Source organism: Triplophysa dalaica, chromosome 18 (genome assembly GCF_015846415.1).
Source record: "Triplophysa dalaica isolate WHDGS20190420 chromosome 18, ASM1584641v1, whole genome shotgun sequence".
Taxonomy (NCBI): Eukaryota; Metazoa; Chordata; class Actinopteri; order Cypriniformes; family Nemacheilidae; genus Triplophysa; species Triplophysa dalaica.
The window spans coordinates 4,470,071-4,485,899 of NC_079559.1; the positions used below are offsets into that span (position 1 = coordinate 4,470,071).

General features: G+C 37.1%; 2 protein-coding genes across 3 annotated transcripts in view; both read left to right on the plus strand.

Annotated features, from left to right (window-relative positions):
- obscna (obscurin, cytoskeletal calmodulin and titin-interacting RhoGEF a) overlaps positions 1-15,829 on the plus strand; it is a 52,864-nt gene that overhangs the window by 2,215 nt on the left and 34,820 nt on the right. The window contains 10 exon segments of the mRNA XM_056773510.1: positions 7,281-7,547; positions 7,761-7,922; positions 9,916-10,020; positions 10,106-10,372; positions 10,998-11,267; positions 11,357-11,623; positions 12,155-12,418; positions 13,145-13,411; positions 13,668-13,937; positions 14,022-14,288. Coding sequence (XP_056629488.1) covers positions 7,281-7,547; positions 7,761-7,922; positions 9,916-10,020; positions 10,106-10,372; positions 10,998-11,267; positions 11,357-11,623; positions 12,155-12,418; positions 13,145-13,411; positions 13,668-13,937; positions 14,022-14,288 — 2,406 coding nt within the window.
- Positions 724-4,152, plus strand: zgc:153738 (uncharacterized protein LOC558115 homolog). Of its 2 annotated transcripts, XM_056773470.1 has the most exons (8): positions 724-756; positions 978-1,039; positions 1,293-1,400; positions 2,219-2,418; positions 2,522-2,608; positions 2,687-2,864; positions 2,951-3,213; positions 3,397-4,152. In XM_056773470.1, exons 3-8 carry the CDS (start codon positions 1,343-1,345, stop codon positions 3,514-3,516), a joined length of 906 nt encoding a protein of 301 aa, XP_056629448.1. In that variant the 5' UTR covers positions 724-756; positions 978-1,039; positions 1,293-1,342; the 3' UTR covers positions 3,517-4,152. The 2 variants fall into 2 exon arrangements, with proteins under 2 accessions (XP_056629448.1, XP_056629447.1); XM_056773469.1 differs by lacking the exon at positions 724-756 and having other exon boundaries at positions 1,018-1,039; positions 1,269-1,400.

The window sequence follows — 15,829 nt, forward strand, 5'->3', positions numbered from 1 at the left end:
AAACACCTGAGCAGGTAAACATGGCTCAGTGGAATAACTTTGGTTTGAGACTTTTTTTGTCTAACTTTACTAACTTAATAGATAAAAGTTTTGCCTAAATGTTTATTGCTCATTTTGAAGTTGGCAGAAGAGCTGGCAGCAAAAGACGAGGATGATGGCAACAAAAGGCAGAAGGGAAAGGAAGAGACAAAGGATAAAGAAAAGAGAAACAAAGGGAGGGTTGAAGAAGAGGTAGCCTTTAAAAACAGCCAAGCTTAGATGCTATGTTTTTAAATTGAGTTTGGTTACACTAGTTTTTCATAATGTATACTAATATCACAGGAGGAAGAGCCTGGACTGAGGATGCTACCATCTGCTTTTTTGAACGATCTTGAGAAAGGACACAAAACATTTTCTGGCAAGGAAGAATTGAAGACTTACACATTTATCTGGTACAATGTCAAGGCAGGGAATGTGACTGACTTATCTGATCTGCAGAAGTCTGGCAAAACAGAAAGGAGTCCAAGAATTTCAGTCAAAGACATGAGGCGGAGCTGATAAAAGAGGAGAAGAGAAAAGAGATTGAGGTGGAAATAAGAAAACAGGTGATGTTTTTGGACACACTGATTGTCATTGGCAATGTTTTTCAAGCATTCTGTCGAACAAATCTTTCATTTTATGTTTGTTCAGGTGGATGAACTGATGAGACAGGAGCTGGCCAATTGGAAGCTGGCTGTGGATAAAGAAAAAAGTGGGAAGTCCAAGGGGACTGCAAAAGTACAATTGATTATGATTTCCATTGGCATTAACAGTGCTATCAGTAATTTATATAGAATTTTCATCAGAATTGACCACAGAATTAGACACTTCTTCCAATGCATCTGCCTACAAGCTTATTGGTTTACAGAAGTGTTAATTTCAATAATATTTGAGATGTTGATTGTATAATAATTGTGCTTCAGCTGTCATTATTGCACATTGTTTTTGTCACAAAACAGAAAAAGAAGGCACCGAAAAATGGAAAGAGGAAGAAAAAAGACAAAGACCTGACACCAGACAGGTTTGTAAATGCACAATGTTTATTTTATTGACTGTTGGTGGTTCTCGATCTTCACAAATGGATAAACTGTTTTAGGACCTCGGAGTCACTGTTCGAAGAGCTGGTTGAACAGGAATTGCTGAAAAAAGCAGAGAATGTTAAACTAAAAGATTATCTAGGTATTTACTGTTTTAAAATGATCAGTCATTGAATGCAATTTGAGTTTATTCATTCACTTTCTCTTTCACAGATTTGACATACATTTTTTTTACAGGGGACTATAGTTACCTTGGAACAACTCTACGACAGTCTGACATCGAGCCTATGCCGTCTTTATCTGATGTTCGGCAGGTTGTAGCCCTGTATGCTGTCCTGCCTTTAGGTGATGATTATAAATAAATAAAAAGTAAATGCAAATGTGTTTTACAGAATTTACAAATTTTAGAAAAAGACACTTGAACATTTTAGGATAGGCAGCAGACTGTTGCAATAAATTACCTAATTACTTCCTTCATAAAGGACTTGCTCTCATGATATTTTAAATGTGTGACTTTCCTCTGTTAAAACATTTAAAGTTTCAAAGGAGTGTTAAAGGTGGTTGACTTGGAAAGGCGCTCATTTTAGCCTGCTAGCACAGAAATTATAAACCCACCCTCTATGCAAACACATGAATGTATTTGGTAAATCCACGTTACAAATTACAAACTAAATCCATTAAATTCTTCGCGAAGCATGAACATATCTGTCCGAAAGAAAGAGAGCAACCATGGTATTGTCTTTCAGACCCTTTGACTGCCAGAGCTGTCTCCATTGTGTAAAAGATGAGATTTGATCCAGACGTTTATTTTCTCTGGTTTTTCGTGGTATGCAAAATACTTTGCCTGAAAATGCACACATGACCAGTCACAGAGTTCGGCCAGAACGTTTTGATTGGGCGATCGTTTTTTGGTTCTACTCCACAGACGAAATATAATTATAAAAATATTATTTGACCACTATACTTCTTGAATGCTATCAGGATGTAAAGAGATTTCCAACCAACATGACAAAAAGAATTCTGGACAGGATCACCCACCATGCCTTTAAGAGTTATAGCCTCAGTCACCGTTCACTTCCTTGGATGTTTTACACATTAGTTTTGAAAGGTGACTAAGAGTGAAAGAGAGAAGATGAATATAATGTTTGGCCTATACCCTGTAGGTTCCCAAGCAGTTCATGAGAAAGCTCCCCCTGTGAAGGCTATGCTGCTAGTGGGACCATCAGGAGTAGGTAAGAAAATGCTGGTCCATGCCATCTGCCAGGAGACTGGAGCCAACCTGTTTGACCTTTCACCTTTAAACGTAGCTGGGAAATACCCCGGTAAAAGTGGACTGCAGATGATGTTACATATGGTGTTTAAGGTAACAAGGGCTCTGTGATATTTCCACATGTATGTATAAAAACTCTGCATTACCCAGCTAATATTATAAAATAGACGTTTTAAAATGTTTATATTCTATGTAGGTTGCCAGACTGATGCAACCCTCTGTTATATGGATTGGAGATGCTGAAAAGATGTTTTACAAAAAAGTACCAAGGGATGAAAAGGAGGTAAGGAATGTATATAATTTGACCTATGTGTTACTCTTCTTGTGGGACAGTTCAAAATGTTTTAATGGTTTCACACAGTTAGATCCAAAGCGCCTGAAAAAAGATTTGAACAAAATTCTCAAGTCCATCAGAGGAGAAGATTGTGTTCTGATTGTGGGAACGACAAATGATCCACAAAGTGCAGAGCTCAAGTCCTTCTGCAAATTCTACAATAAAATCATACTCATACCTCGACCAGACTACGCATCCAGATATGGTAAACAAATCTCTAAAATAGATTTTAATGTCAGATTATTTAATATTATTTAACAGATTAAGTAATTAACATTACTATGTTTCCAGTCAAACGTCTGTATGTTTTCAAAGTGATATGGAAAGAGCTGATAAGAAAGAATGGTGGGGAAGTGACCAGCGATCTGGATCTCAGCTCTCTGGCAAAGATCTCTGATGGATACACGCAAGGTCACATGGTGCAGGTGGTGCTGAGCGTCTTGACAGAACGGCGCATTCAACAACTCCCTAAAAGACCACTAACAGCATCAGAGTTTGTGTCTCATCTTGCTAGAATCGACCCTGTGTTTCAGGAAGAAGAAGAGGCCTTGAAAGTAAACAAATATTTTGTAGAAGCGCGATTTCTCATTACGCAATGTTGAAAGTTCTAACGTGATATTATCTAATGTGATATTACATTTTTGGTTGATAGTCTCTTAACCTGATGGGGGAAGTAAACCCTCACCTTTCCAGATTTGGTATCTTTAGCAGAAGATCAGTTGTTTTTTTGTTTACAGAACTGGTACGCCAAGACTCCCCTCGGCAAGAAGAGAGTTAAAGCCTCCTCGGGAAAAGAGGGTGAAGAAGAGACCCCAGAAAAAGGAGGCAAAGGTGGCAAGAAAAAAGTAAAAAAGTAACTATGTAATCAGTATCACATTTTCCTGCCTTTAGAAATTATTGTTTTTGTAACATTTAAGGCATATATGTCGAATGCATTATAAAAGTAGTTTTAATGTATTAATTATGTATTAATTATGCCTTGTAATGCACCTTATAATGTCTCATGAATAATTGTAACTACAGTTTATACATTATAACATCAATTCATTGTAACACTTTGCATTTTTAATTGGTTATAATTCTTCAAAACAACATTTAATGTACAGTATTATAACCCACATTATGAACATTTAATAACTATTCATAATGCATTACACCCAAAGGCTTATCAATGTTTTTGTTTGCTTATCTTTCATTACCTTGCGATTTGTATTTTTGTGTAAGCAGCTTTGAAAAGTGAAATAAATCAATAAAAAGGCAGCAGTCTGTAGATGCTTCTAAAAATACATAAATGCCGATACCTATCTCTAGTCCATTTAACCCCACCATAGGGCTTATACTATCTGAATTGATGTTATTGTCTTTTGCTTTGATTCTATTTATGTACACACACATTTTTAATCAATTGTATTAATGTTTAATTGTTTTTTCAAATCCAATGTATTTGTGATCTTAAATCAATGATCTCTGTCAATCATTTTAATGAAAGCACTTTGAATCACCCTTGTGTATAAACTGTGCTATATAAATAAACTTGCTTCGCCTTATTTAGCACATTTTTGCAATTGATGTATAAGAACATTAATGTATGTAAGACACGGGACAAAAATACATAGGCCTGCCTAAAAAGCTAAGAATGCCTATGATAGGGGGGCATTTTTTTGCTGTTGGATCAAGCCTAAGTGTGGATAATATGTTCAATTTAATCTAATTGTGACGGGTAAAGGTAACCACAAACATTTACTTTGGTTGTCCACCATTATAAAAAATCTTAACCAGAATTTAAGACACACAAAAATGTCCTCTATCGATTCCTAACTTGATATCCAAGCTTCAATTTGCAGAGACTTAGCTTTCCCTAAATGGTTCAACGTACTAAAAATATATTTTCTAAAAAAAAACTTTAAGATGTTTTTGAATGCAAAGCTAAGAAGCTTCCATGCTTAAGAATGTGCGGTGGACTGCTGGGGTCCATGCATAGAGGTGCAAGGTACATGCTTCAGATGTGTCAAGGACAGCTAATGGGAGAAGGGGATTTTGTAGCCCCAGTTAGACATGGGGAGCTGTGATTGGTCTGGCCTGAAACTGAGACAGCCCCAGTCTAGGGTTTATGGGATTATCTCAGATCAGCAAATGTACAACCACACCATCAAAGCAAGGCAACACAGGGCTAGACCTGTAGGTTTTATGCATATTTCATTAATGTAAATCTTTTCTGAGGTGCTCAAACGTTTCAACTGAGGTTGTCTTGTCACAATTAACTTGTGATTCTGACGCAAAGCAGATTTTTGCAGCTTGATATCCTGAAGGTCATAGTGTTTAATGTCCTTCTAGGTATGCGTACCAGATTGAATTTTCAACAGAGTGCAAAATCATATCAGTTTGCATTGCAATGATTCTCGAGCAACAACATGACTTGTAGATTTGTGGCTTGGGATTAATTCTCAATGAATCGCTTGTCAACAGGGTGGAGAGAGGCAGAACCAAAGGAAATGTGAAACTTAGAGAGATGGGCTCCAAACAAGGACTTGTGGTCTTAGGTGCAGTGTTCAGCTGTTTTGTCAAGTTCTAATTTCACCTAACGCCTGGCTCTGGTTCTGTGGGAAATTGGTATTTATGCCGCGTCTTTGTACCATCCGTGATGCGTCCCCTTGACTCTGCAACTGGTTAATAAAACAAAGACCTTAAGGTCTTATCAATAATAAACATAAAACAACTATTAACTGGAAGCATCATGCATCACAACATCTATTGTTTTACTGACAACACAAAGTGGACGAAGTATATGTGCAATTCTGGATATGCATGCTCAGGTTGAAAAAACATCACTGTGATGTTATGGGTTTTGTTTTTAACAAGGATTTTATGTTCTGTCATGTGACCACTCTGATGCCTCCTCCCACAGTCCTATGAGCATTCAGAAGGATCTAAACAGTGATTTCACATCTGAATGACAGTTAAAATCCTTTAATCTCTGGTGACCTTTCCGAGTAGTTTGCCTTGGCAAATTCTCTGGGAAATATGATTCATGAACGAAGGGTCAGTAGATAAACTCTGGTCAGCACAAAATGAATCAAGGAAATAAATGATCATTCATTGGAAAGCAAGACTGGAAACGTGAGTAATCAAGTCATTAAATAACCTGAGTCATTTATTGGGGTTTCGTTAAGCATAAATCCTCAATTAAGAGACAAATATGCTTATTCCTTTAAGCAATGAATTAAACAATCCTCTTAGAAGGTGGACCCTTAACAACCCAGAGTGACATTAAAACAATGCAGCAGGCAGGACTTGTACCGTGTAGACAAGATGTTACTATCTTTATTCATAATGACACACAGCTATTTTGGAAAAGAGTCGGGCGAGATATGTCAGCTGTTTGGAATTAGCCTTTGGGAAAGCTGGAAAAAAAGAAAAACGCTTTCAGCTGCCCGTCTGCCAAGGGAAACGGGGATAGCACACTGACCCGGGCATCCTAGACTTTGGTCAAAGTGTGTTGGCTAATCCTGGAGGAATTTACGTGAAAAAAGAAAAGAAAACTTTGATGTCTTCTGGTATTTTTGTCACCAGCTTCAAAAGTGATGATGAAAATTGCCTTTTGTGGAGTTTAATTTGAGGAAAACGTCACTAATGGTGGGGAGAACAGAAGATTGTCCGGTCAGTAACAACAATTTCATACGATTGATCATGATTTAATTTATCTGCAATCTGGTATTTCCAATATTTTTAGTATACATAAATATTCTAACACATTTTAATAGATAAATATTATAATATTATATTGTAATATTTAATATGTTCATAAATATTTTTATATAAATGTTTTGTTGCAAGTCTGTGATGGCCTTAACACTTCAGTATTAACAGTAATGCAATATTGTCCCAAACATGACTTCTCCATCTTCCGCTTTGACTATACTGACACTACAGGATAGCAGGAATACGATCAAAAGATGAAATCCAGTCACAAGGACAGCTTTTATGTTTTAAAACTCTAACATACACATGAGACCACTTGTAATGTAGTATGCTGATGTGTCAATTGGTCACCTGTGGGAGGTGTTTGTTTGTTTGTAATGTGTGAGAAGAGTGTGTAGTGGGTCATTCTGGGATTTTCTCTGTTGGGCTTAAACAAACATAAAGTGTATCTGCACATGTGAATGAGATTTTAAAGACCATCCATAACATAAGCTAGCTAAATGATGCATCGGAAATATAATTTTCCAAGTTTCTACGGGATCAACTACAGAATATTTCAACGTCTTTATTGAAGCAGAAGTTTCAATAGCCTGTCTTTGAAGCACTGAATTAGATGCATTATTATGCAATTAATTAACACTAAGGCAAACATTAATACACAAATAATGTAGACATCTCTGTTAGTAAAAAATGGCACATTACTCACTTTTCATCAATATTCTACATCGCTATTTTCTGACACCCTTTGTAGAGTTCGGCCACAGCTGCTGACCATTCCTAAAGGATTGTGAGTGTACAACAACATGGCATGTAAGAATTATTTCTCATGATATATTCTGAATTATTTTTACCACTTATCAATATTATTTTATGACTGATTAGATTGCCATAATTCAAACAAAGCAATTCTTCTCATTCTTAGTGAACAGAATTCAATTGGTCAAGGGCATAGAGGATGTGACACTGTGTGAGAAAGAAGCATGTACATTTGAAGTGGTCCTGAGTCATGCATACATCCAGGGTCAGTGGACAAAAGATGGTGTCCCTTTTAAGTCAAAGCCTGTGTGTCGAATTGCAACTCGGGGCAAAACACACACTCTCACGCTGACAAGGGTCACAACCGCTGACACGGGCATCATCAGTTTCAAAACTGAAGGGATCGAAACCTCGGCTTTGCTCAAGGTCACAGGTACAACCAATGGGATTGAAGATCAGTTCTTAGTGATGTAATGGCTGGGTTTTATACGTTTTCTAAATCTTCTTCATGTCATTTCCCATTTAGAATCCATAATGTGTGTTGGAATTTACCAAACAATTTGTATAGTGCTTTTGTGTATCAATACACACAATACACTGCTTTCTTGCTTGTATTAGAGTGTCTTAGCCAATTATTTCCCCACAGCCAGAGATATTAAGATTGTGAAGTATCTTGAAAATGCCAGTGTGACCGAGAAGGAAAGTCTGACGTTTTTCTGTGAAGTCAACTGGGAGGATGTGGATGGAAAGTGGTACAAAGATGACAGCCGGCTGAGAGCTGGAGATAACATGAAAATAAAATGTGATGGTATGTTTAAGAGATTAGGGTGGGGATAACACATTCTGTTGACTGACTTTAATGTTGTTACTTATTTTCATAAAATATATGATGCTTTGCTGGTTAAAATGACCAAACCTGGCCTGGTGGGAATATCAGCAGCATTCAGTGGCATCAATTGCGCAAGGCAACTGGGACATAAAAAATTATGTAAAAGTGACTTTAAATAAAACAATGAATGCCCTTTGTTTTCTTTATAATTATTTAAATTAATAAAAACGAACAAATGAGTAAGCGGCTCAGGATACCGTCTTCACCCGCGCGCTTGCGCAAGTTGCGAACACTCCTTTATAAAGGAGGGTTACGGTGACGCAGTTTAACATTCAATATTTACATCCTAAACAGCGTATCTCATTAAGTACAACACTGATACACCGTTCAAAATAGTATTCATAAGTACAAAAACTTGGTGGTAGACAATCAGAAGCAAAACAATTCATCCCGGCAGACATTTCCTTAACGTTACATACGAGAGGCTATGCAACTTTAAGCAAACTTGTTTTCTAATGATTGTACAGTATTACATTTTCTTCAAAACGTTCATTCATTTTATAGTTTTTAAGCTTTAACTGCTTACAGGTCATAGTCAAGATATTATTTTACACGAACTTTAAATCACAGCTCGTTCACCTTATCAAAACAATTATATTGCTTAACGTTACCTTTTTAATTCCACCAAGAGCATCATAAGTTTTAAGATTTTTGGACAAATATCAGCAGTAATATGCAAAATTAACTGACAGGAAAGATTGAAGATTTAAATGCATTTCATTTTCATCACGTGAAAGGCGTCACCTGACCCATATATGACGCAGGTGTGTTCGACTTCACGCAGACTGCGCAGTGCTGCAGCGCCAAAGCCACTAGAAGGAAAGCTTTAGTCAAAAAAAGCGCAACGCCGAGGATGGGGTGGAACGAAGGAAAAGAGACCAGATGCTATTTTTAATGGATGCCAATGGATTTTGTTAGCTGTTACACAATACTTGAAGTATGACAGACCCTTCCATCTCTTTATAATAAGAGTGTCTCTGCCTGCGCAGACTGACCTTACGACATATTTTTACCGGCGAAAGTGCTATTATCTCGAGGGACTTTGATGTCTTAAAGGGATACTTTACCCAAAAATGAAAATTCTGTCATCATTTAATCACCATCGAGTTGTTCCAAATCTGTTTCAAATTTCTTTGTTCTGATGAACGCAGAGAAATATATTTGGAAGAATGCTTATTACCAAACTTGGTCACTAACTCCCATAGTAGGAAAAATTACTCTATCATTTTTTTCTACTGAACACAAAAGAAGACATTTTGAAGAATGAAGGACAGCAAATAGTTCTGGGGCACTTTTGACTACCGTTGTATTTTTTCAAACTATGGTAGTCAATTGGGCAAAATCTGTCTGGTTATTAGATTAGATTAGATTCAACTTTATTGTCATTACACATATACAAGTACAGTGTAACGAAATGTAGTTTAGGTCTAACCTGAAGTGCAATTAGCAAGTGCAGGATATACAGTGTTAATAAATACAGAATACAATATTAGGAAAATACTATACAATGGGCATGTACTATGAACATATGACAGTCGGTATGTACTATGAACAATATAAACAGAAGGCTATATACTGTGAACATTAATGTACAGGTGGTTATGAACAGATAACAATATAGACTATACAACAGTGCAGATATATTTCTCTGTGTTTATCAGAACAAATTCATTGATACAGACTAAAAACACGAAAGTTAGTAAATTATGACAGAATTTTCATTTTTGGGTGAAGTAATCCTTTAAATTGATCGGTCTGCACAACGCCACATGAAGACGATCACACATCCAGATTTAAGGGGATTATCGCCACAAACTGAGATTCTTAAATACATTTTTTTATAAACTTATCTTTTTAGCAGTCTTGCCTTGCTTAATATCGTACATGCTTTTTGTTTATCTCACAAACGCAGGTAAAATCCATTCTCTAACATTTAAATCAGTAAAGCCGGATGATGCTGGTGAGATCACATTCACTGCAGAGAGGGTTTCCTCAACAGCGACCCTACGAGTAAAAGGTAACATTTACAAACAACGTATAACAATGATGTTATCTTCATTTCATTCAATTGTACTTTCATTTAACAAAGACATTTATTGCAGAACTTCCAGTTCAGTTTGTGAGGCCTCTAAGGGTGAAGATCGGCATGTACAAACACCGTGCCCTGCTGGAGTGTCAGGTCTCACGTGCCAACGCTGTGGTCAAATGGTACAAACAAAATCTTGAAATTGTGCAGAATAGAAAGTACCAAACTGTCAATGATGGTCTGTACAGACAGCTTATCATAGAGGATCTGGGATCATCAGATGAAGACACTTTTATCTGTGATGCTGTGGATGAGAGCACATCTTGTCAGCTGTTCGTAGAGGGTAAGACACCCATGAATAAACAATGTAAATGCAAGCAAGCATTTTTAAGGGATAGTTCACTCCAAAAATAATCATCATTTACTTACCAAATCTTTGTAAAATTCTTTGTTCTGATGGACACATGGAAAGATATTTGGAAGAATGCTTGTAACCAAACAGTTCTTGGACCCCATTAACTACCATGGTAGGAAAAATTCCTTTGTCATACTTTTTGTTCTGTTGAACACAAAATATTATATTTTGAAGACTATAGGAATGCAAATAGTTCTGGGGCACTTTTGACTACCATTTACATTTTTCCTACTATGGTTGTCAATGGGGTCCAATAACTTGTCCGTTACAAGCGTTCGATAAAAAAATCTTTGTCTGCGTTCAAATTTATACAGGTTTGGAACAACTAGAGAGTGAGAAATTAATGACAGAATGTTACATTTCGGGTGAACTATCCCTTTAATCTAAATGTTTTGTTTACAGTAATTTTAAGTAACCAGAATATCGAATTAAACCATTTTATGTTTACAAAGCTTTAAAATACCATATCACTCGTTTGCTATATTTGCTAAAACTGAGTTCTCATTAGAATATTTCAGCTTGTACGATTACTTTATTTTACCCATTCTAACAGAGCAGGCCATCAGCATTTTGAAAGCACTTAGTTCTGTGGAGGTCATGGAACCTAAAGAGGCTCGTTTTAAAGTGGAAACCAGTATTCAATTAGTGAGGGCACCAAAATGGACCCTGAATGGGAGGCTTCTAAGTCCCTGTCCGGAAATTAGAATTGAGAGGGAAGGAACCTCAAACAAACTAATTTTCACTAAAACCGACAGTAGTATGTGTGGCACTGTGCAGTTCATCTCGGGGAAGAGCAAGTCAGAAGCTCAACTCACAGTGACAGGTAATGAAATCTGTGTGTGTTTTTGTCATATGTTATATTGGCTTGTGAATCACCGATCTTTTATGAAATTGTTTACACCTTTCTTACAGAGCGCCCCTTGATTGTAACACAGCCCATTTCAGATGTGGAGGTGAAGGAGAATGGGCAAGTTACACTCAGATGTGAATTCTGTCCATCTCCAAGAGTGGTACGCTGGTTTAAGGGTAGAACCCTCTTGTTTGGTTTAAATAAATACACAATGAAGCGGGAGAAGAACCGGGTTGAGATGACTATCATGGGTGTGAAAGCAATCGATTCAGGAGAGTATCGTTGTGTGGCTGGGGGTTCAGAGACGAGAGGAAGAATCAATGTGGAAGGTATGGTTCATTTTATTCTTCCCTTCTTTTTATTCAGTTGTGGGTGTACAATTTGAAGGCACGTGTTAGAACGTAAAGTTCTTCATAGGATTCTGCCTACAGTATGTGTACTCTGAGGAACCACAACTAATAATTTTATGAAATGTCGGTAACACTTTACAATAAGGTGCTATTAGTTAACATTAGTATATGCATTCGATAACATTAGCTAACAATGAACAATTTAGTTTTTTCAGCGTTAATTAATCCTTATAATGTTTAGCACATGTCAATACAGTTTTTTATGTTGGTTTATGGGGCATTAACTAATGTTAACAGTGACAACATTTGATTTTTAATAATGTATTAGTGAATGATAAAATCATCATGAATTAATGTTAATAAATGCTCTAGAAGTGTTATTCATTGTTTGTTTACGTTAGCTAATTCATAAACTAATAGTTAACAAATAGCACCTTATTGTAAAGTGTTACCTAAATGTCATATTTTGAGCAGAGACAACCAATAGAAATAATGATTGTTTTTCTTCAGTTAAAAGGTTGAAAATCATTAGACACCTGGAACAAGCGGAAGTTGAGGAGGATGGAACTGCAGTGTTCACCTGTGAACTCAATCAGGAGTCTCCCAGCGTCCAATGGCTTCTCAATGACAGAGTGCTGCACACCAATTACGTCAACAAGATCCAGAATTCTGGAAAGGTTTACAGTCTGATTCTAAAACGACTCGCCCCTCAGGAGAGCCGTGTAACGTTCAAAACCTTTTATATCAGCGAGACTGCATTTCTTAGGGTCAAAGGTGAGGTTTTCAGTGGTCACCATTAAAAAATACATGTTTATTTCAGTGTGTATTTACTTGTTAACATATACAAATATAAATATACTTTCAGTCTATTTTTTCTGTACTTAAATATACTTAGAATATTCTGTAATTTGAAGTATTTTTGGCTTGTTGTCTTTTGATCAACGATCTAATACAAACATAATACAACTTAGTATCGGAAGTACAATAGGCTCAAAGAAAAGAAAATATGCAAGTATACATGCAGTATAAAAAATACTTCAAATAACACCTTAGAGGTGTTTTAACTTTAAATATTATTAAACTAGTAAATTATCAGTATACCTACAAGTTTAGTTGTAGTATACTGTACTGGAAGTACATCTATTTGTGTACTCAAAATTGAGCACTTATACACTTAAGGTATACTTATAAACTAGAAAGTGTGACCGTTTAGTCCCAAGCGTTAAAAAAATTGTACACTCACAAGTGTACGGCTAGCGCATTAACATTTAGCATACTTAACATATGCTTGAACTTCACCAAGCAAAGATACTTTATTAAATCATATTAGCGAATGTAAAGTATACTTATTTGTTTGAGTTCCATGCTTTAATAGACAGAACTACTGTATACCCAAAGCTGATGCAAAATTTTGGGAGAAGTGATAATGCTGCAATCCCATTATTTACATGTATGTGCCCAACTTTATAAATAATACAGTTTGGTGTTTTTGTCCCGTAGAGAGGCCTGCCTTGTTCCTAAGATCTTTAGAAGATGCAACCGGTGAGGAGCTTGGTGACATTCATCTGCAGTGTGAGGTCTCCAAGCAGTCTGTATCGCCTCTCTGGAGGAAAGAGGGTGAAGTTATAAATGCCAGTGAGAAGTATGAGATTCTCCATGTGGGCAAGTCATTGACTCTTATCATCCGCAAACTGATAAAGGATGACGGAGGGGAGTACAGCTGTGATATTGGCTCCAGTCAAACCAAAGCTAAAGTCATAGTTCGTGGTAGGTTTTATATTCTCACAGCGGTCGAACTTCAAATTTTGTCATCATTTACTCTTACAGTGTGTTTTTATTTATCTTATTGAAGTGACTGTTACTGTATCCCTATTCGTTAATTACTATAATTGTATGGAAATTCAATAAAACTTTAGAAGTACAGTTAATGATGGCAGATATTTTTGGGGGATCTATCTCTTTTAAATAATTTATTAAAAATGCATTAACTAGAATTTAATTTGAACTGACGGATTTTCCCCAGATCTTCATATTACCATTGTTAAGCGGATTAGGACAAAAACTGTACTGGAAGGAGAAAACTGCAGTTTTGAGTGTATCCTGTCCCATGATATTATTGATGAAGCATCGTGGTTCATGAATGGCCAACCTATTGTGACTAATGGACGAATCATAGTCACAAGCAATGGCCGTAAATATTCAATGAGCATACAGGAAGTGATAATATCTGAAGCTGGGGAGGTGGTCTTTATCATCAAAGATCTCAGTTGCAGAACTATGCTGTTTGTCAAAGGTGAGAGGCCTTTTTTCTAAATATTACTAATTATAATTCACAGCATGTCTCTCACACGTGTCTCTCCGTCTCACCTGTTCTCAGAGAAGCCTGTGACAGTGTTTAGAGATATGCTGAATGTGAAAGCAACACCTGGTGAAGATGCAGAGCTTAGCTGTGAGATCACCAAACCAGACGCGATGGTTAAATGGTTGAAAAATGGACGATTGATTCGAGCTAGCCCAAAATACGAAATTGACCAGAAGGATTATCTGGTGAAGCTGATCATTCGTAATGCAGCCATAATGGACTCAGGAGAGTACTGCTGTGAGGCTGATGGTATTGCTACAAGAGCAAGATTAGATGTCAGAGGTAAATGCTTCCTTATTGATTTTTACTAAACATGATTTTTTATATGAATCTATTGCTTCATGTCGATGCATTTATATGTATGTATGGTGGTAAATGATCAAGGTAAAAAAAATGCCCCATGGATACAATATGCGTCTGAACTTCTCCAATTCACTAAAATTCTTGTGTTGCTTACAGTTGAAAGAAAAAGTATGTGAACCATTTGGGCTTACTTGGATTTCTTCATAAATTGGTCATAAAATGTGTTCTGATCTTCATCTAAGTCACAACAATAGAGAAACACAGTCTGCTTAAACTAATACCGCACAAACATTATACGTTTTCATGTTTTTATTGAACACAACATGTAAACATTCATAGTGCAGGGTGGAAAAAGTAGGTGAAACCCTAGGCTAATGACTTCTCCAAGAGCTAATTGGAGTCAGGAGTCAGCCAACCTGGGGTCCAATCAATGTGATGAGATTGGATGTGTTGATTAAAGCTGGCCTGTCCAATAAAAAACACACACCAGTTTTGAGTTTGCTGTTCTGAAGAAGCGTTGTCTGATGTGAACCATGCCTCACACAAAAGAGCTCTCAGAAGACCTACGATCAAGAATTGTTGACTTACATAAAGCTGGAAAGGGCTACAAAAGTATATCTAAAAGCCTTGATGTCCATGTGTCCACGGTAAGACAGATTGTCTACTAATGGAGAAAGTTCAGCACTGTTGCTACACTCCCTAGGCGTGGTCGTCCTGTAAAGATGACTGCAAGAGCACAGCGCAGAATGCTCAATGAGGTGAAGAAGAATCCTAGAGTGTCAGCTAAACACTTACTGAAATCTCTGGCACATGCTAACATTTTTGTTGACAAATCTACAATAAGGAAAACATTAAACAAGAATGGACTTCATGGGAGGACACCACGGAGGAAGCCACTGCTGTCCAAAAAAAACATTGCAGCACGTTTGAAGTTTGCAAAAGAGCACCTGGATGTTCCACAGCACTACTGGCAAAACATTTTGTGGACAGATGAAACCAAAATTGAGTTGTTTGGAAAGAACACACAACGCTATGTGTGGAGAACAAAAGGCACAGCACACCGACATCAAAACCTCATCCCAACTGTGAAATATGGTGGAGGGGGCATCACGGTTTGGGGCTGCTTTGCTGCCTCAGGCCCTGGACGGATTACTGTCATCGATGGAAAAATGAATTCCAAAGTTTATCAAGACATTTTGCAGGAAAACTTAAGACCATCTGTCCGCCAACTGAAGCTTAACAGAGGACGGACGATGCAACAGGACAATGACCCAAAGCATAGAAGTAAATCAACAACAGAATGGCTTTAACAGAAGAAAATATGCCTTCTGGAGTGGCCCAGTCAGAGTCCTGACCTCAACCCGATTGAGATGCTGTGGCATGACCTCAAGAGAGCGATTCACACCAGACATCCCAAGAATATTGCTGAACTGAAACACTTTTGTAAAGAGGAATGGTCCAAAATTTCTCCTGACCATTGTGCAGGTCTGATCTGCAACTATAGGAAACGTTTGGTTGAG

What these genes read in the sequence shown, in the direction of transcription:
- zgc:153738 (XM_056773470.1), top strand. Translation starts at nt 1,343, where the DNA reads ATGCCGTCTTTATCTGATGTTCGGCAGGTTGTAGCCCTGTATGCTGTC. An exon ending in TACCAAGGGATGAAAAGGAG is followed by an intron (nt 2,609 to 2,686) that starts GTAAGGAATGTA and finishes GGTTTCACACAG; the next exon opens with TTAGATCCAAAGCGCCTGAA. An exon ending in AGACTACGCATCCAGATATG is followed by an intron (nt 2,865 to 2,950) that starts GTAAACAAATCT and finishes CTATGTTTCCAG; the next exon opens with TCAAACGTCTGTATGTTTTC.